Source organism: Scatophagus argus, chromosome 6, assembly GCF_020382885.2.
Source record: "Scatophagus argus isolate fScaArg1 chromosome 6, fScaArg1.pri, whole genome shotgun sequence".
Classification (NCBI taxonomy): domain Eukaryota; kingdom Metazoa; phylum Chordata; class Actinopteri; family Scatophagidae; genus Scatophagus; species Scatophagus argus.
In genome coordinates, this window is record NC_058498.1 from 18,108,986 (window position 1) to 18,130,773 (window position 21,788).

At 40.2% G+C, this 21,788-nt stretch overlaps 3 protein-coding genes across 3 annotated transcripts; 1 reads left to right on the forward strand and 2 right to left on the reverse strand.

Annotated features, from left to right (window-relative positions):
• Window positions 1-287: 287 nt before the first annotated feature.
• On the reverse strand, window positions 288-7,894 carry LOC124060080 (cytochrome P450 2J4-like). Its single transcript, XM_046390571.1, has 9 exons — window positions 7,573-7,894; window positions 6,731-6,893; window positions 6,469-6,618; window positions 5,937-6,097; window positions 3,380-3,556; window positions 3,164-3,302; window positions 2,462-2,649; window positions 2,093-2,234; window positions 288-1,374 (listed from the first exon to the last, which is right to left on the reverse strand). The coding sequence occupies exons 1-9, from the start codon at window positions 7,771-7,773 to the stop codon at window positions 1,199-1,201; spliced, it is 1,497 nt and encodes a 498-aa protein (XP_046246527.1). The 5' UTR covers window positions 7,774-7,894; the 3' UTR covers window positions 288-1,198.
• A 1,405-nt stretch (window positions 7,895-9,299) lies between these two features.
• On the reverse strand, window positions 9,300-16,254 carry LOC124060079 (cytochrome P450 2J4-like). Its single transcript, XM_046390570.1, has 9 exons — window positions 15,948-16,254; window positions 14,439-14,601; window positions 14,139-14,288; window positions 13,168-13,328; window positions 11,269-11,445; window positions 11,047-11,185; window positions 10,704-10,891; window positions 10,356-10,497; window positions 9,300-9,812 (listed from the first exon to the last, which is right to left on the reverse strand). Exons 1-9 carry the CDS (start codon window positions 16,146-16,148, stop codon window positions 9,637-9,639), a joined length of 1,497 nt encoding a protein of 498 aa, XP_046246526.1. The 5' UTR covers window positions 16,149-16,254; the 3' UTR covers window positions 9,300-9,636.
• Window positions 16,255-16,584: 330 nt separating this feature from the next.
• LOC124060081 (cytochrome P450 2J2-like) lies at window positions 16,585-21,335 on the forward strand. The gene is made up of 9 exons (XM_046390572.1): window positions 16,585-17,139; window positions 17,717-17,879; window positions 18,263-18,412; window positions 18,568-18,728; window positions 18,814-18,990; window positions 19,553-19,694; window positions 20,181-20,368; window positions 20,443-20,584; window positions 20,709-21,335. Exons 1-9 carry the CDS (start codon window positions 16,957-16,959, stop codon window positions 20,882-20,884), a joined length of 1,482 nt encoding a protein of 493 aa, XP_046246528.1. The 5' UTR covers window positions 16,585-16,956; the 3' UTR covers window positions 20,885-21,335.
• The last annotated feature ends 453 nt before the right edge of the window (window positions 21,336-21,788 follow it).

A 21,788-nucleotide genomic window follows, 5' to 3' on the forward strand; every position in this document is an offset into this window, starting at 1 on the left:
ATCAGGAAATACAAATAAGTCTTCAATGACAACAGAAGTGTGGCTGCCAAACGGCTGTTTACGTACTGTCTTTCAATATAGGATTGTGTCATTCAGGGTCAAATCATGAGATGGAAGTGAAGGGTCACTTCTTCCTTTATTATGGATCATTACTGAATTGTTTTATTGATGCAACCTTTGAAACTGGATGAAATGAAGCTAGCAGCTGAACACTTGTCTTCTGAGATCATGAAACACATCTACACATCATCTACTGTACAAATCAAAACCCATAATGTATCCAAAGATGCCCTTACAAATTTTTAATTTTTACTTTTACTTTACTTTTGCTAACTGCAATGTTGATTGTTCATTAACTAATCACCAGCAAATAATCTGTATCAAAATCATTAGGAAGACCTCATTGAGTTCATAACATTCACCAACCAGTTCAACCTCCCGCCTCATCACTTGCCAAACCGCAGTAAAACCACAGTGTGAACACGAACATAGAGCAGTCTGAATGAGAAGCACAAATCAAATCTCAGTATCATTTTTTTAAACACATATTAGGTATCAGTGTTATGTCCCTGTAAGGGGGGGTAAACAGAGAAAAAGAAGTCGACGTGGTGTAGCTTTAGCTAAATCCACTCTAGTTCCCCTGCTTCAACAATCAAAAAACAGATCAATATACTACAGACAGTTACTTAAAACTAAGGGGATACTGCAAAACATAACTTGAAATGGATTTTCCAGAACACTGAAGAAGGTAAATAAGATTGCATGTTAAACACAGATCATCTTATTCCACTTATTCATTTAGCTTCCTTTACTGACAAGACCAGAGCAATGGATTACAGATAACATTGATCTGATCATAATACATTTTGAGCATCATGTTCTTACTAAATATTATAATGGTCTACAGCAATTCTAACTTAACAGTTTTACTTTATCCTTTCATGCACATTATTAAGCATTTTTTATATATATATGTATATATATTTTTTTAGATTTGTATTTTTCCATTCAGTGCTTTCAGAATTACAGCATTCTATTTTTTTAACCAATCACTGCAATGAATTATAGGATTTTTATAACCATTACATCAGCAAATTTGAAAAATTCAAAATAACACAGCAGATATTTTTCATGTATTACAACATGAATGTATTGGAACACAGTGAGACACAGAAACAGAAAAGGCTCAGCTGGTGTTTCATCGTGTTACAGCACAGACGCGGTACGGTTTGGGACTGCGAGAGCCTCCCAACTCGAACTCCAGAGTGGGCTGCTCTCCAACGGGCGGTGAGAAAGAAAACCTCTGAAGGAGGGAGGTGAAGAAGAGGAATAACTCCATCCTGGCCAGCTGCTCCCCAAGACACACACGCTTACCTGACGATGCACAATGCAAGAAATTAGTGTAAATTCACACATTTTTAAGGGCTTCTCTCTGACCACATGGTATTACTGCCCCGCAGTCTGAATCAGTAAGACGCCGACCCTAATCCACTCTCAGTTCCAGTTAACAGACAGGTGAATAATTACTTGCAAGCAATGTTATATCTGTTATGTATTCTCTCCTGCAAGGCTGTTGGTTTAAACAAATTAGAGTGTCATGAAAACATATCTGACCCCTTCTGGATCTCTTTGATTTCTGCAATTTTAATTTTTTTTGTTTCATATCTTCAAACTAAATCTAAATAAATTTTAATTTTTAATCTTATTTCTTTTGAGCCATTCAGAAGCAGGCTCTAGTGCTTTTAATCACTGTCTTGCTGTATGATGAATTGCATCTGAGCTTCAGATGATGAACTGTCACCATGTTTGACTGCTGGGCTGATGTTCTTATCGTGGAATAATGTGTTAGCTTTACTCCAGATGTAACTGGACCCAGATCTACTAAAATGTTCCACTTTTCACTCATCAGTTGACAGAACTTTATCTCAAGGGGCCTTGGGATCACCAGTGTGTCTTTGGGTAAACAAACCTTTAGCGTTATATTCGTATTTCTTTGAAGATCTGAAACAACTTTGTTTGACAACTACGAAGAAATAGAAGAAATCAGCAGGGGGTGAATCTGTGCTTTAGAGGCTTGTAACGGCTGACTGACCTGCTGAAAAAGGGAGGAAGGCCTCTCTCTTCCGAAATTTGCCATCCTGGTCCAGAAAATGTTGAGGGTTAAAGGAGTGTGGAGTTTCCCACATTGATTCATCATGGAGAACAGAGTCCAGTGTCGGCATTACAATGGTGCCCTGAGGAAATGTCATTAATGCAAATGGCTAAGAAGTCAAAGTGATTTCTTTCTTTTTGCACTTTTTTTTCATGAGTTTATGTCAATCAACACAAAACAGACACAAACAGGAGAAAACAAAGTCAAGTTTGAGCTTCATGGTTAATGAAATAGCAGTTGCAAAACAGTATATAAATATAATAAACGAACATAATCAAAAAGAAAAAAGGTCACATGTACATCGTGTACCTTTGGAATTGTGTACTTGTCGAGTGTTGTGTCCTTGCTTGCTGTTCGGACCAGGTTGAGGGGAATAATATTTGCCATTCTCTGGATTTCATGGATGACCGCGTTAGTGTAGGGAACGTTTTCTCTGTCAGTAACAGAGGGCTGCCTGGATGAACCAATGACAGTGTCTATCTCAGCCTGGACTTTCTCTGCACACAGCAAAAACATGAAACAACATGAGTCTGGTTACTGCACTGATGACTGAGGGAAAACATTTCAGTGCAACCACTGACACATAAAAAGGTACATGACCCAGATGCACTTCCCATACACATACCAACTGCGTAGCTCAGCAAATCAATCATAAAACCAAACTTTTCAGAAAAATCTGCGAAATATGAACATCCCAAAATTGTGTGGGAATTACTGCGCTGTCTTGGAAAAAGTTATTTGACATGTACTTTTTTTTTTTTTAGTTTGGGCAAAGTCCCCTCTGCTAACATGGAGGAGGCGGGTTTCGTTATCTTTACAGAAGTAGTGGGCAGCCAAGCTGTTTTGGCTTCACTTTTGCGAGCTCTTGTGTCGTTCATCTTTATGTACAGTCAATGTGTGTGACACACATTATTCTCCCAAAACAGGACTGACCAGTGAGAGACCCCAGACAAGTCAAGATGCATACAAAACAAGCAGGCATTAGATGAGACAGATGCTACACATACAGACCTTGTATGTCGGGGTAGTAGATCATGTACAGCAGTCCCCAGCGTAAGGTAATCGTAGTAGTTTCAGTTCCAGCACCAAACAGGTCCACAGTGCAGAAATACAAATTCTTCAAATCAAAGCCAGATTCTTCATCCTCTGTCTATCAGCAAACACATTTATTTGTATCAGGTGATATATTTCCTGAAAGCAAACAATAGAGACATAATAGCCACTCACCTCTCCCATCTCAGTGAGGAAACAGTCAATGTAGTCTCTTGGTGAGGACGGGTCGAAACTTTCTCTGTGTTCTTTGACCTTGATTTCAACAAAATCTATTATCATTTGTACCAAAGTGAATACCCTCTGGTGAGGTCCAGGCAGCCACTTCATCAACCAGGGAAATGTGTTATAAACCTGCAGAGTACAAGGACAGGAACCAGATTATCTAAGTGCTTTCTTGCAGCAATAAAATAAATCAATATTGTTGTATAAAATTACATAGGCCTACTGTTAGAGGGCATTTAATTCATACTGCTCAGTCACTAACAGAGCAGACCATATCACAGTAGGATAAGCACAGATATAAATAAAAAAAATTAGAGACAGTTGAATTGAATTCCACTCATTTGATTTCATTTCAGGACCATGGTACTGTGCATGTTGGTTCCCTGTCACACTGTCAATTGGACACAAAAATGCACGGATAGAGTCAATAGACTGTATATAAAGATGGACAAAACGATAGCTGCCCAAAAGTGTAGCCAAAACATCTTGATCGTTCCCTGGGGTCAGGCTCCTGTATAGGTCATGAACCCCTCACCCTCTTCCCTCTCTTAACACATTCATGGACACTATATGAACAAAAATATTGAGACACTGACCATTACACCACAAGGGACTTTTGACATTGCACTCTAAATACACAGACATTAATATGGGGTTGGTATAACCGTTGCAGCTACAACAGTTTCCACTCTTCTGGGAAGGCTTTCCACAACATTTTGGAGTTTCTGTGGGAGTTTTTGCCCATTCATGCAGTAGAGCATTTGTGAGGTCAGGCACTGATGTTGGACCAATAGGCATGGCTTACAATCTCTGTTCCAGTTTATCCCAAAGGTGTTGGATGGGGTTGAGGTCAGGTCTCTGTGTGGGCCAGACAACTTCTTCCACACCAAACTCATCCAGCCATGTCTTTATGGACGTTGCTTTGTGCCCTGGGACACAGTCATGCTGGAGTAGAAAAGAGTCGTTCCAAAACTGCTGCCTCAAAGTTGGAAGCATAGCATTGTCCAACATGTCTTGGTATGCTGAAGCATTAAGATTTCCCTTCACTGGAAGTAAGGGGCTGAGCTCAACCCCACAAAACAGCCCCACACCATTATCATATCTCCAACAAGTTTTACAGTTGGCACTGTGCAACCAAGCAAGTAATGTTCTGATTGGTCACTCCACAGAGCACCTTTCACCTGCTCCAGAGTCCACTGGGAGAGTGCTTTACACAAATCCAACTGACGCTTGTTATGTGTTTTTCTGCTTTGTGGCTGAGTTGCTGCAGTACCTTAAGGATTCCATTTTCCAACAGTACAACTTACAGTTTATCATTTCAAGAAGGGACTAAATTTCACAAACTGCAAAGGTGGCACCCTGTCACAGTACCACACAACCCATTGTTTTCACAAAGGTTTGAAAAGGCAGACTGCATGGCAAGGTACTTGATTTTAAACACATTGAGCAATGAGACTGATTGAAATGCATCAAATCAATAAAAAGAGCTTTGTCCTAATACTTTTGTCCATATACTGTATGTTCAGTTGTTCATGTTTCTGATGAGTTTGGTTTAGCAGGTTATTTGATGTTATTACAAAGGAGATGAAATGTCATGTTTGAAAGCTGAGAGCTGCTTGCTATTGGATCAGGTAGGTGTATGGATAGGAACCAGATGCCACGGTTCCACCACCTGATCACTTCTCTGCAGTCATGGGCATCGAATGATCATAGTGCTCATATCTGGGATATAGGACGTGAAGGCGCATTGTCCATCTTAATATATGTCAACGCATGAACTAATTGCTTCACACACATCTTCAACCTAACAGCACAGATGATCTATAAAATCAGCACAGTTTCAGAATTGGCAGTGAAGATTAATGTAAGCAATTCAGCATCTGACCAAAAGCGAAATATGGCCACAACCCCCCCCCCCATTCCTGAGTTATGGTGTTGAATAATGGACAGAAAGGTGCTCTTGTAGACCACAATTTGTACAACTCCTTTAAAATGCATTTACGTTGATATGTCTTTTCCTTTAATCATAGTCCCTCCCACTGAGGATGCATGAAGAAACCGTGTGAGTGAAAAGAAACAAAGAAAGATGCTTTCAGAGAAATGAGATGTCGTTTCCTCTTAAGTGTCACATGAAATGATGCCCACTTCTGACCACAGCCAGATCAGCTGGCAGTTGGAAAGCGGACAGTCTGAATTGATTGCTACTACATGCACTGTGGATGGTCACGCAGACAAGCTGAATCAGACAGATGAATACATCCACTGTTTTGCCAAGCAAGCAACAAGTGGATGTTTGTGTGGGCTATGTGGTGTATAAATCTGTGTAGCATTTTTGTAGTTCTGTAAATTGTACTGTATATACTGCATATGCAGTCAACTTATTTAATAGGTATAACCTGCTGGGTTTCCACGTGCTGGTAATACTGTAGACTCTTCTACTGTTCTGTAGACCCTGGTTTTCTTAAACTGAATAAATCTTAATTAAAAAAACAGTTATTGGGTGTCTCACCTGTACCCACAAGCTTCCCTGTAACTGCACCATCTCATTAAAGCTCTGAAGAATACCCTCGTACTGCTTGTCAGTGTACTCAAAGCGTTCCCCAAACACCAGGCAGCAGATGACATTGGACACAGCATTGTGTATCAGTGACTGCACATTTAAAGGTTTGCCTATAAAAATAAAGAGAAATTGTAGATAAGAAACAAATAAACTTTGTAAATCATAAAAAAAATGGAGAACACCATTTCAAAACATAAAACGTGTGACAAACCACAAGCAGAAATAAAGTGCTGTGATATACTGATCATGTGTAATTATTAACAGGCCGACCTGGACAAGAGAATTAAAATGAAAGTTCCAACATGTAACTGATGGAATATCAGAACAGTACTGGACTAAATAAAATATAAGTAACATCAAAAAGATGTTACCATTCAGCTCTGAACCAGTCAAAAGTAATGTGAGCGTACTGCTATACAACTAGTTAAGAAATGTTAGCTGATAGGTTACTGCTTGTTGAAAAATAAGAATTGTTCTGTGCCTTTGTGAAGGGCAAAAGCCTCAGTGAGATACTGGCACTCCTGCTGGATGGATGGCTCCAGGCTCTTTTTGCCAACACCAAAGTTTCGGAGTGTGTGGAGAGCAAATCTCCTCTGCTGCTTCCATGGATTGCCATTTGACAGTACCAGACCTTTGGGAAACACAACACAGCATCAGACCAGAACTGATGGAAGTTGGCATAACTAAGTACTGGTATAACTAACTACCCCCCTCCTCCCCCACCACACACACATAAACACTACCTTTATTCCCAAGTATACGTTCAAAAAGTGGTATGACAGGTCGGTCTACGAAGTCCTCTCCTCTTTGGACCAGGGCCTCTCTCACATGCTTGTAACCATTAATGACCACAACCCTTCCACCAAAGAGACGAAGGCTGAAAATCTTTCCATATTTCTCTGCAAACTTGAACACAAAGAACAAACAGGCGTTTTGATTCAACACTGGGATGAAAAAAAAAAGTTTTGTCAGGCCACCGACTACTTTGGCAAACCCCATTTTTCCCCTCTTACAATACAGGAAATTATAATGTAGCATTTCAAAATTGTGGGCTAAAACTTGAATGAGAGCAAAACTGTCTATCTCGCGAGTGCCCCCTAGGTGAACTGCAGCAATACAATGGCTAAGGGGATAGACAGACTGTCCATAGAAGGGCTGTGGTATTACTTAATACACTTGGTAAAACATCCAAATGAGGTCATTCAAATCGGTTATATAACACGAATGAGATGTTTACCGATCCTGTGCGTATCAGGCCTTTAACCGACTTCCACTTCATCGTCTATACGTCGTTTTAACTAATCAAAGCTGTCAGGTAAATTTTGTAAAAAGTCGAAATAAAAATTAAAAGAGCTCCCTCTGAAACATGGGCCTAGTGGAGCAGAAGTAAGAAGTGGGGTGAAAAGGCTCCAAGTTACCTTACAAGTACCTCAAAGCTGTAGGTACAGTATTTTCAATAAATGCAACAATTTAGCCTGATTAATTCGCAACGTTGCGGTCGAGAGTCAACCTTAAAAGACAGCCAGTTAAGCTTTCTCCTCATGTAAGTGGGTCATACGGTTTTGTTATTTTTCTCTCGAAATACCTCCTTGAACTGCAGGTGTAGTCTGGAGGGGTCGATGCGATGCAGGTCACCAAGAAAAGGAAGACCCCACGGACCAGGAGGAAAGTTTGACGGCACTCTGTTCTTCCAAACATCAGTCAGCAACACAAAAACACAGAGAAAAATCAAAATACTCGTGCCGTCCATCCACTCCAGTCCGAATATACTGTATATTGTCTCCATTTCGTTAATTATTTTACGCCAGTTTACGTTACTTTTTCAGCTGCGCTTTATAACCACAGTTCAATCAGGTAAATTATTCCAGAAGTACCAAGTATATAGAAAGAACTCCCATTCTCTTACACTTCCGGTCACGTAGGGGGCGCTCGCGAGATAGTCCAAAATGAATGGGGGCTTATGAAACTGTAGCCCCAAAATGTAACTTTGAGTGCGCAAGTGCTGTTTTTGTAGGTTTCTGATATATATCTTTAATTAATTAATTAAGTTATTTATTAAGTGGGCCATTCAGAATCATATTGAAATATTGGATTCTAACTATGTATACATTAATATGTAAGCATTGTTGTGATGTTGTAGAAAGTTAAGATGGAGCAAACTGTAACTATAAACCTGATAGCAAAACAAACTTAAAAAGTAGTGTGAAACATACAGTATTTCTCATTTGCTTTGGGTTTTATGTTATTCAGTTATGTTACATGTTACTATTTATGGGTTTTGTGTTCAGTTTTTGAATAAAAAACTTTCACATTCACTCAAACAACTTGTACGTTTTGGCACAACTGCCAGCAATAAGCACAATATCCAACTTGCCCATGGCTTGCTGGTTAAGAGGGATGAGTTGATTCTCAGCAAAACTGATATTCATCATAACTTCTAAATGTTCTTTTATACCCTTTGAGTTATCACATGAAAAATGATCCATTTAGTTACCTGTGAGGAGCTACAATTTGGTGTATTTTTTATAACTAAAAGGCTGCAGTTTTTTTCCTGTAATATTGGGGCAGATGTTAGGTTCTCTGTAAATGACTCAAATGACTTTTCTGCTTACTGTCCATGTAAGACATTGCTACACAAATAAATTGGCTGTATACATACAGATTTGCATTTTTTTTCTGAAATGTGTGTGACTGTGGTAGCAGTCTCTCTGTGTGTGTGTCACAAGGCAAATGCAGGGTGTGATGGAGCCCACAGTTCTGGGAAAGAAGCAGTTGCTCAGTCTACTGGTGTGCAGTCTTATTGTCCTGTATCGGACAGCAGCAGAACAAACAGTGGTCAGAGAGTGTGGTGCCTCTGATACTGCTACTAACTAGAGCATTTGCAGTTCAGTGTCCAGGTTGAAGACCTCTATCGGACCTACACCACACACGCAGGTTGTTTTGCTCTGCGGATGTGCAGCTGTCATACCACACAGTAGTACAGTCGGTCTGGATGCCCTTGATGGTGCATGTGTCAAAATTTAGTACCTGTTTCTGTGTGAGCAGGGCTTGTTTCAGCCTTCTGAGGAAGAATAGTCTTTGTGGGGCCTTTTTTTGCCAGCCTCGTTCTCTCTAAAAATACCATCATCCTGCCTGCATGAGCAGACTGTGATTTCTGAAATGCCTTAATGATTTTTCAAGCACTCTCTGAATGCATGGACAGAAACAGCACTGAGACAGAAAGGTAGTTTATAATTTGAGTGGTTTTCTCATCTGCCAATCCCTTAAAAGTGTGAACACGATCATACAGCAGTCTGAATGAGAAGCTCAAACGAAATCTCAGAATGATTTATTTACAAGCACATCAAGTTTCAGCAAATCTGAGAAATCCTCTAAGCAGAGGAAAGGAAGGTAAGAATGCAGTTACCAGGGATTTATTGAGAAACTAGAATGTTTTAAATGGTTTAAATGCATGTTTGAATTCCGTAAATCATATTAAAAATATAAAGGCCTGCTAATTGAGAGGAACAAAATAAAGAAATTATGCTTTACTTACTACAGGAAAAGAATATAGAAGATAGTCTTCATGTGTTAGAAGATAAATGTATTGAAACACAGTGATTCATTGTGCTGTGAAACAGAAATGGCTCAATTCGGGACAGCTGGTGTTTCATCGTGTTACAGCACAGAGGCGGTACGGTTTGGGCAAACGAGTTGCTCCTAACTTGAACTCCAGAGTGGGCTGCTCTCCAGCAGGCGCCGAGAAAGAAAACCTCTGAAGGAGGGAGGTGAAAAAGAGGAATAACTCCATCCTGGCCAGCTGCTCCCCGAGACACACACGCTTACCTGACGATGCACAATACAAGAAATACACAGAGATTTACTTTAACTATATAATATTACTGCACCTCAGTCACCTTAGATTTCTTCTGTTTTTAAATTTCAGATCATCAAACTAAACACAGGACAAAGACAGCCTGGGTAAAAATAAAATACAGCTGAATTGTTTTAATGCAGCCACGTTTGAGGGTTTTCGAGCATGAACTGCCCATTTAAAGTCCTGCCACAGCATCTCCACTGGATTCAAGTCAGGAATTGGATGTCGTTTTACAACTCTCCCAAAGATACAACTTTTGCCCATTCTGACTATTATAATGGATTTTGAACACTGACATCAACTGAGACAAGCAAGGTCTGCAGTTCCTGAGATATTTGGGCCTTTTCAGTTGGTGCTGGATAGTGTTTTCTCTTCAATAAATGGTGATTTAGAAATGCATTTTGTGCTTACTTGGGTTATCATTGTCTTATATTCATATTTGGTCTGGGGGTGAATGTTTTTTTCTTGAAACTCTATAACGGTGCTTTAGAGGCTTGTAACGACTGACTGACCTGCTGAAAAAGGAAGGAAGGCCTCTCTCTTCCGAAATTTGCCATCCTGGTCCAGAAAATGTTGAGGGTTAAAGGAGTGTGGAGTTTCCCACATTGATTCATCATGGAGAACAGAGTCCAGTGTCGGCATTACAATGGTGCCCTGAGGAAACAGAAATGGTTAAATAGTTGAATAGAAAGTCTTTTTATACTTCTCATGAATTTATGTTAATTAATGAGGAAATAGGGGGAAATAAAGAAAGTACGAAGTTGACCTTCTTGGTTAATTCTCAACATTTGAGACAGCAGCTGAAAAGTAATCTTGGTAGTACTCTACTAAGTAGTCTTGGTCACATGTACATCGTGTACCTTTGGAATTGTGTACTTGTCGAGTGTCGTGTCCTTGCTTGTCATGTGGCCCACGTTGAGGGGAGTGATGTTTGCCATTCTCTGGATTTCATGGATGACCGCGTTAGTGTAGGGCATGGTTTCTCTGTCAGAAACAGAGGGCTGCCTGGATGAACCAATGACAGTGTCTATCTCAGCCTGGACTTTCTCTGCACACAGCAAAAACATGAAACAACATGAGTCTGGTTACTGCACTGATGACTGAGGGAAAATTATATGCAACATACTTATTCTCCTAATACATATTTTTTTAGGAACCTGAACTGTAGGAATCTCGCCCTGACACTATAAAATCAATTCATGCCTTGTATGTCAGGGTAGTAGATCATGTACAGCAATCCCCAGCGTAAGGTAGTGGTAGTAGTTTCAGTTCCAGCACCAAACAGGTCCATAGTGCAAACAGCCAAATTCTTCAACTCAAAGCCAGATTCTTCATCCTCCTTCTATCAGTAACACAAAAGACAGCTTGTTGTATAAGCTGATATATTTCCTGAAAGCAAACAACAGAGACACAATAGCCACTCACCTCTCCCATCTCAGTGAGGAAACAGTCAATGTAGTCTCTTGGTGAGGACGGGTCGAAACTTTCTCTGTGTTCTTTGACCTTGATTTCAACAAAATCCAATAACATTTGTATCGAAGTGAATACCCTCTGGTGAGGTCCAGGCAGCCACTTCATCAACCAGGGAAATGTGTTATAAACCTGCAGAGTACAAGAACAGGTTCCAGATCACTTGAGAACCAGATAACAGTTCACAACCTTAACACAGACACAGATGGAGGCCGTGGTAAAACTGATTTGCTTTTGATGGATTTGTAAAAAAACAAAAGTTATCTGTAATCTGATAACCATCTCTCATTGGATTTTCCATTTACTAAATTGCAATAGATATGGATGTATATAACATTAAATAAACTGTGAGAAGAGATTTTAACCATATTAGACAATGCTAAACAGAGCACAACATGTCACAATAGGAAACGCGCAGGTGTAAATAATAAGATAATGTTGACTGAATTCCATTTTTCTGCATCAGTTTCAGGATGACAGTATTGCACATGCAGTATTGCACAAAGGATCCAAGCTTAATGTTATTACTGTAGCAGCACCTGTACTTCTGGGTCAAAACGTCTGCTGTGAAAAAGGATTATAATCAATCAACGCACTTGTAGGATTAAAGGTAATTTCTCAACAACAGGCAGTCACAGCAAGGTCAAGTCAACTTATTTAATGCATCTATCCAGCCTGGTTCTTAAGTGTGTTTTGCTTGTTACACATAGTGGTGGTGAGCATCTAGTAATATGTTTACTCATGTGGTGTACTTAAGTACAATTTTGGGGCACTTGAATATTTAAAATCCATTCCGCTTTACAATTTTACTTCACTACATTCACCTTACAGCCTGACTGTGGTGACTTTTAAAAACAAGATAATACAATATGCAGTATAATGAGCTTATGAAGTACAATGCAATCAATATTACAGATCAAACTAGTGCTTTCCAACCTTTTTGGCTTGTGACAAAAAGGTTGGAATAGCTGTGGCCCCATGTTGCTTTTCGGTGTCTACGAGATGTTAGCAGCTCTGAAAAATGGGCATTTCCCACGTAAACATCTTAGATGATTTCATTTATATGGAATGTAAAAATAAAATAAAAATAATTTCCAATATCTTCTAAGAAGATTAGATTCAATGACCCCCAGATTTATCTGGTGGCCCATTAGAGTGACTCCATCCTCTGGTTGGAAACCACTGGACTAAACCACTAACTATATATAGAGCAGTTAAAACTAGCTCCACCTCAATCCTGATACAACAGTAAATGCTCAATACTTATACTGAGTACATACATAAGTGCATTTTACTTTTAACAATTTTATCCTTTACTCATGGTCCAGTGTGTAGGATGAGGACAGATCTACTGATGTGACTCTAAAATAATATTACCTTAGAGTGAACCTTTTATATCTACAGAGGGAGCACCGCCATGTTTCTACAGTAGCTCACAACAGACAAACCAAACACTGACTCAACAGCATTTTTCTTGTTTTAGCAGTTGCCATAGCGGACAGCGAGACAAGGGATATTGAATCACACCACATGATATCAGTAAATGCTACATACTGGTCTTTTAAACAGGAGTTTAAATATAGGGCTTTTGCTTGGAGTATTTTTACATTGTTAGATTGATACTTTTTATCTTTAAGGATCTGAGTACCTGTTCCACCACTGGTTACACAATTGTCTTATCTTAATTCCTTTTTATGTTTGTATCATTCAGTGTCATGCTGATTATGTTATTACAGAGCCTTTTTACAAAATAGCTATTAAAATACACCACGGACTTATGGAGTCTGTCTGAATAAATCCAGACTTTTAAAACAATTACTGAGTGTTGCACCTTGTTTGCTACAACAGGCTCACCTGTACCCCAAAGCTTCCCTGTACGTCTACTGCATCATTAATGATCTGAAGAATATCCTCATGCTGCTTGTCAGTGTACTCAAAGCGTTCCCCAAACACCAGGCAGCAGATGATGTTGGACACAGCCTTGTGTATCAGTGACTGCACATTAAAAGGCTTGCCTACAAAATAAAGAGAACATCAAGACACAGAGAGACAAAAAACAAAGAACACCACGTTAAAGCATAAAATGTGTATTTATATTAAGAAAAATAATTATGGAGTGACAAATCCAAGTTTGAAATTTTTGGTTCCAATTGTCAACAACATGTTAGAGTAGGAGAGAGATGGAAAACGAACGCTTGCTGCCTTCAGTGAAACATGGTCGAGGATCTGTCCTGGTTTGGGGCTGCACCCATGCCAGTAGTGTTGGCGATACTGTACGAATTGATGGGATTATGAATGCTGACAGTGCAGATAGGTCATCATGCCAGTCCTTCTGGAAAGTGCCTGATTTGGAATGGTTTTATGTTTCAGCACGATAACCGGCCCAAGCACACTGGGCATGACTGGCCCCACAGAGTCCAGACGTGTCCGAAATCTAAAGAAGAACTCTGGGAAGTGCTGAAAAAAGCCTGGTATAATATACCTGAAGATTACTTCAGAAAACTTCACGGCAGTCTCCACAAAAGAGTTCAAGATGTACTCGGCACCAAGGGAGGTCACACTAACTACTGTCTTTTGTCCGGAGAAGCCATTTTGTTCTGAAGATTGTGTTTTTTAAATTTTGTGTACCAATTTCCTGTATTCTTAGTTTGTATCTTAGTAGAGAAATCAAAAAATAAACATGGATGGTCATTAAAACTTTGTTAAAAGAACAAATCTAATGGTGGCTGAAGACCAGTCAAAAGTAATGTGTCAAAGAAAAAACGTCCTGCTCTTTAACTATTCAAGAAATGTTAACTGATTGAAAAATAAGATTTTTTCTGTGCCTTTGTGAAGGGCAAAAGCCTCAGTGAGATACTGGCACTCCTCCTGGATGGATGGCTCCAGGCTCTTTTTGCCAACACCAAAGTTTCGGAGTGTGTGGAGAGCAAATCTCCTCTGCTGCTTCCATGGATTGCCATTTGACATTACCAGACCTTTGGGAAACACAACACAGCATCAGACCAGAAGCAATTGGAAAATGTATAACTAAGTACTGGCTAAATGCTGCTAATATGCCCAATATGGTGTCATCGACACCCCCCACCCCCTGACCACTCACACACACACATACACATAAACACTACCTTTATTCCCAATTATACGTTCAAAAAGTGGTACGACGGGTCGGTCTGCGAAGTCCTCTCCTCTTTGGACCAGGGCCTCTCTCACATGCTTGTAACCATTAATGACCACAATCCTTCCACCAAAGAGACGAAGGCTGAAAATCTTTCCATATTTCTCTGCAAACTAAACACACACAGACACAAAAAAAACTCACAAATGCCCTCAATGCCCTTTTCTTACATTATCAATGTTCATGAGTTTAGCACAACTTGAGGAGAACAAAATAGAAAGGAAAAGAAGAGCACTGAAGGCACTGAAATAATAGGCACTGGGATAGGCACTTTGTCTTTCTCACCTGCGCCACCTGGCGGCTCTGTATAACCTACAGTCTATCAACAAAGTTAACTATCCCATTCGCTGATTTGACGTTACATTTGGCTGTAACAGTACGAGACGTTTCAGCAGACCACATGTTATCATGCTGAACAGCTACAGTCTCATGAAATGTCAAAATATCAGACACCATTTCACCTGTAATGTCAGGACTGTTACCTTAATATTTCATTCAGTGAGCTTGAACCCTCTGCATAATGTCTTAACAAAGAAGAGGACTGAAACCACGGATGCGGGGGGACATGTGTCTATGGTTTTGGTCCCCTGCACTTTTTACCGTCCAATAACAATGTTACGCTGTAGTAAACAAAGACGCATCAAGCTCTAGGACCAAGCGGAAAACGGGAGCTCAAGCTGAAGCCTGTTTCCTTTAGTTTAGACCGCCCACAAGCTCCTCGATTGGCTCTGCTGTTTCCTGTGTGATTGGCTGTCACTCCACCTTGCTTGCACACCAGTCTGCGGTCAAGAGTCCTTGTTAATCTACTGCTACTGTAAATTGGGCGTTTGCTCTGCCTGGCCTGGGTCACGTCAGCTAGAAGGATTGTAAAATCAGAGGTTTCATTTACATTAACGTTTAAATCGGTGTCCATGTGTGTGTGTGTGCGTGTGTGTGTGTGTATGCGTGTTTGGTTATTAGACGCAACCAGGATGTCTAAAAAAAGAAAAGTGGACATAAGAGACTTCTTTAGAAGTCAAAGTGTAGGTTAGTCAAAGAAATGCGTTACACCCATCCTGCAACACCTTCACGGGCTCCAATAAATCAGCATATCCACTTCAAGATCCTCCTCATCATTTACAAAGCTCCCAATAATCTTGTAAAGTGTATTAGTTTTATTGATTAGAGTTTTATTAAAAATACGTTCGTGCCCCCCTACCTCTGAAATCAAAATTTCATCGAGGTGGGTTAAATGTACCGTGATTGTTTCGTTAATGAAAATTAATGTTGAGAGGCTGGTTGTGTCGGGACGTGAAACGGTGAAGTGTACATTATTTATTTCAGAATGTACTGTTATCTATAGTATATGGAAAATGAACATAAATCACCGTCCATAGAGATAGTCTTGGGTTGTTTAAGGTAATGAACATTTGGCGTCACTGACCTGGGTTTGTTTCTGAATGTGTGGTGTCTGACATACCTCCTTGAACTGCAGGTGTAGTCTGGAGGGGTCGATGCGATGCAGGTCACCAACAAAAGGAAGACCCCACGGACCAGGAGGAAAGTTTGACGGCACTCTGTTCCTCAAAACATCAGCCAGTAACAGGAAAACACAGAGAAATAGCAAAATACTCGTGCCGTCCATCCACTCCAGTCCGAATACACTGAATATTGTCTCCATTGCGTTTGCTAACTTTACTCGCTTATTTCCTGAACAACCTCTGCCGCACGGCCTTGTGCGAAAGGAGCAAAGTCAGATAAAGGCAGATAATGCCAGACATGTCTTTTTATTTATCAAGGCGTGCCTAAACTTCAAAATAAAACCTAACACATACGCACACTGGCACTGGCGGAAGTGGTACAGAATAGTCCATTTTCATTGATTATTACCATAGAGGCATTCATGTGTCAGAGTTACTTAAATGTTGAATTGATTAGATAATTGTAACGACTTTATGTTGTTGAGGAGCTGCAGTCTATCAAACGTTTTAATTTGTTGGCTGTGTAGAAGAGCTTGAGTTGGGGCTACTGGACTCTAGTTTACAAGCGGAGACGTTTCACCTCTCAGCCAAGAGGTTTGCTCAGTTCTGATTAAGTGGTCGGGAGTCCCTCCCTCAGACAGAAACTGGTTCATCCTAAGGACATGGGATGTATCCTTTTTACAAAGGATACTTTGGTAAAATCTCCTCAAGCCAAACTAAGCAATGACGTATATGCGTTCCAGTGTAGTGAGGACTGCAATGACCTGTCAACAACCCGTCTATAACATGCAGCGCATGTGTATTCAACAACCAGATGGAAGAGTGGAAGAGTACAGCCACTGTTTTTTCCACTTCAGAGGTCCTCAGAGGCCACCGCCGGTGTTACATAACCTTTCTTGTTTGGACTTTCTTTCCTGTCTCCTCCACCCCTCACCCAGATAGTGCGAGAAGCACCAGAGCAAACTGTATTTTTGCAGAGGACTTCTTGAGGCTTCTTATACTTTAAATATGATTTTTCAAGCATTTTTTGAGTATATGGACTTCACTAGTTGGCTGTTGTTTAGTTTTGTGTTGTTAATTTTGACTGATGTGGTCAAAAACTGGAGGCCATCCAACTTTCCACCTGGACCATGGGCTGTGCCTTTTCTGGGGAATGTCTTCACAGGAGTTGACTTCAAGACAATGGATAAGGTGAGTAGAGTGGATTAGAGCAAAGTTGATCTTTCATAGCCGAGGGTAAATTTGCCTCATGAAAAGTGGCCTTGCCAACATAACGAGCAAAGGAATAACAATAAATACACGATAACATCACCAACTGTGTATTTGATATCAGTGCAAATTAGTGAATTTTTTAGCTATAAAAGCATTTTGACCACTGGAACTTAAGTGACTTTTCAAACCATCATGAAACAATTTCTCAGTTCAAAATATGCCCCGCCCCCCCCCCAAAAAAAACACTGCAGGTCAATACATTGAAAATATTTAGTGTTTAGTGTGCCAAAGAGATCAGTTCCAAAAACCATGAAAGCATACATCAAACAAAGACAAACTGCATCGTCGCAGAGGACATAACAGCCTTACCGACAATAACAACAGAGTGAGACCAGCCTTTTGCAGCTGTGGCTGCAAAGGGAAATTACTCGCATTTACTCAAAGGTGTTTATGCAATTGTCCACCCTTTAAGTATTTTATCTGACAAAAGCTGCCTATTTCCATTCATATACTGAAATAATAGCTACAGCTACTACTGACTTGTTTTTAAATGCAGCTTGCCCATGAGTATGGTCCAGTGTTTAGCTTGAGAAGAGGCAGCGACAGGATGGTGTTTATTTCAGGATACAAGATGGTCAAAGAGGCCCTTGTTAACCAGCTGGACAGTTTTGCTGATCGTCCTGTGGTTCCTCTCTTCCACGCCGTCTTCAAGGGTCTCGGTGAGGTCATGAGAGCATGAATGTACAGCACCACACATGTCTTTTACTGTATCAAGCTCTTTCCTCAGGGTAATACTGACTCTCTTTATGTTTTGTTGAAACATTTAACCAGAACCACAACTAAGACAGCCAGTTCACAAGTGATAAACTATTTTGTTGATGCTAAATATGTATAGTGCTAATGTTTTGCTTTTACATTTTTGTCACTTCCTGCAAAGTATACACCAAACTGAGCATAGTAGAAATTAGTGACAGTAATTGTTTTATTTCAGCATAGGTGCTCATAAGTCATAGAATTACACAGCACGTTTTATTCTGAAAGTACACTTACGAATCTTTGTCAAGAGCCTGTTTGCTTTATAATTATATATAGCATTTCACAGGCATAGCTTTGAGCAATGGTTACCTGTGGAGGAAGCAGAGGAAGTTTGCCAACACTCACCTGCGTTACTTTGGAGAGGGACAGACTTCACTGGAAAAATACATCGAAGTAGAAAGCAACTTCTTGTGTGAAGCTTTCAAAGACGAACAAGGCAAGTAGATTATAGAGATTTAAGTGCTAGTTCAAATGACTTCAAATGACTGCAAAATTACTGGCAACAATGCACTGCGATCAGGTCACAGTTGGTGACGTGTGATAAATGAAGTGGTGTTGCATCCTGATATGACTGAACTGAATTCACCACAGGAAGACCATTCAATCCACACTACATCATAACGAATGGAGTGTCAAACGTCATCTCCTCTGTCCTCTTCGCACATCGCTTTGAATACAGCGATCAAACTTTTCGTAAGATTCTGGAGTTGGACAATGAGGCCATTGTGCTGGCTGGCTCTGCACTGACTCAGGTAATTTCTGATCTGCCTCTACTATCATATAATCACAAAACAAACTGGAACTATTACTGATCTGAGAGTTGGATTTTGTCGGTAGCTGTACGATGCCTTTCCTGGCTTGATGCAGTACCTTCCAGGACCTCATCAGACTGTCCATGCCAACTATGAGGAGATCATGACTTTCCTGAAAAAGGAAGTAGAGAAGCACCAGGAGGAGTGGAACCCTGATGATCCTCGTGATTATATCGATGTATACCTGGCAGAGATGGAAAAAGTAATTTTTCAGCCTTCATTGATGTTATATGCAACATATGTGCTTTTCCTGCTATGGCAAAGCAAAAACATCTACTGAGAAAAAGGCTAAATAGGTCAAATGAAATCAAATTTGTCAATGCTCATATCAGGCCATTGAAAATTTTCAGAAAGTTTTGCATGACTTAGAATTTTTACCAGCTATATCATCACATTTCATGGCTAAGAGATCTTATTAATGGTAAATCTGTCTGACCTAGACGAGATAGAAAAAAATTCCAAATCTTTTTGCTAAACAAGGTTTCTTGTTCTTGGTTTAGTATCATAAGATGTTCAAAGTTAGTTTTAACTGTTTACCAGTCATGACATGTCCCTATTCTTCAAGACACGGATCTGTCTAAAACTTAAAAATGTCTACATACGTGCCACCTAATGCAGTCATGATGAAAGAGTTTCAGCGAGACATGCTTGAGATGGCAGTGGTTATGTGAGCACATTCACTCGATTGAAGTACTGTGAAAGAAAGTCCAATGAAAGCATGATTCTATGTACAATGTCATAATATAAGTGTTTTCAAACTCCAGAAAAAGGAGGATCCCCAAGCTGGTTTCAATATTGAAACTCTGCTGGTTTGTACCCTGGACCTGATTGAAGCTGGAACAGAGACAACGTCCACCACTTTACGCTGGGGCCTTATATTCATGTTGCACTATCCAGAGATACAGGGTTGGTATCCCATCAGTCACAACAGCACGGAAATATTCTCACACAGATGGTTTTGCACAATTTAACTGTATAATGTTGAGCTACCTTGCGGCACGGTGGTACAGTGGTTAGCACGGTTGCCTCACAACAAGACGGTTCCAGGTTCCTAATCTCAGTCTGGGTCCTTCTGTGTGGAGTTTGCATGTTCACTCTGTGCCTGCGTGGGTTTTCTCTGGGTTCTCCAGCTTCCCCCAGCAATCCCAAAAACATGCACGTTATGTTAATTGGCTACCCTACATTACCCCTAGGTGTGAGTGTGTGTGTGTGTGTGTGGTTGTCTATCTTTGTGTGTCAGCCCTACAATTCCAGGGGTGTACCTGCCTTTCACCAGTAGTCAGCTGGGATAGGCTCCAGCCCCACTCCCCCACGACCCTGACTGATAAGTGACATAGAAAATGGATGGATGGATGTTGCCTGTTGATGCTGTAAATCTGCTTCCTAACTCAGAGAAAGTTCAGGCAGAGATAGATAGCGTGATAGGACAGTTTCGTCAGCCTGTCCTGGCAGACAGACCCAACCTGCCCTACACTGATGCTGTCATCCATGAGATCCAGAGGATGGGAAATATTGTTCCCTTGGGATTCCCCAAAATGGCCAGTAAAGATGCTACACTGGGAGGATACTTCATACCTAAGGTAAAGAACTATAACCAGACTCAAACAGGCATGAATGGCCAGCTGCAAAACTGATCTCATCACTCTTTTCCCAGGGAACTGCTATTATTACAATGCTTGGATCTGTGCTGTTTGACAAGAATGAGTGGGAGACTCCAGATGTCTTCAATCCGGGACATTTCTTGGATTCAGAGGGCCAGTTTCGCAGAAGAGACGCCTTCCTGCCATTTTCAGCAGGTATTTTTTCTAAACTGCTCCACTTTCGCATTTAGCAGTTTAGATTACATGAGCTGCTACCAACATGCAGCACTTCAAGAAATACAACATAGGGATTTGACCTACAGCTGCTGTGTGCCCACAGGTAAACGTGTGTGTTTAGGGGAGCAACTGGCCAGAATGGAGCTGTTCCTTTTCTTTACATGCTTGCTCCAACGCTTCACCTTCTCTCCGGTTCCTGGAAAAATGCCCAGCTTGGAGGGCGTGCTGGGCTTCACACATTCCCCTGATGAATACATGGTGTTAGCTGTGCCGCGCTGATTTTCTTCACCTTTTCTCATACCAGTCAAAGACAAAGCATTAGCACAAAGCTTCAATTAAAGCTATTAATTAAAGCTTCCATTCAAATACACCTAACCTTTGTATCTAACACTGATATATTGAATGTATGAAAAATGCTGTCTCATTGTCATAAAATGCATAAATGTTAATTACAGTTATCTTTGGAAATCTTATGCATCCTGACTGGAGTAAGATTAAATGTATGAATACATTTAAAATTAGCTTATTTGATTTTGTTCCAACTAAATGGAAAATGTATTCAGTTGTATGTAAATGACCACGTGTCTTTATCTAAAGACATGTTAACATAGTAAGATTTTTCAACAGTAATCACTTTATCCTACAGTTCTATTAACTCAAATCACAATTTATTTTCTTTAACAGGGGAGTGCACAGAACTCTGAATAAAGTATGTTTTATTCTGTGCTTATTCTGAGTTGTTTGTTTATGTAAACTGATTAATGACAATTTGAAGAAGTCAGGATTTTGTTGAAAATGCGAGAACATGGAGAACAAGTAGTGTCAAAAATGGGCAAATTGTTCATAGCCTGCATCTGAGCTCACAGGAGTTTTTTGTGCCCTGTGACCATGAGGTTGAATTCTTAACTGTCCACACCACATGCTTATACCATGTCACTTTTACCCCGACTGCACTTTGTATTGTTGCCTCAATTCTATTTACTCTCTAAAAAGCCAATTGAAGTCCAAGGTCCTCAAAGACTGTGATGGCTTTGAAAATACCATGTTATATTGCTGAACTGACATTTCCATTTCTGATTGCAATAATATTAGCGTACTCTGATAAAATATGTATTTAATCATGTAATAGGTTCTGTGATCTTCTCTCTTTTATCAGGGGTCGTTGTTTATCAAGGGAATAGCA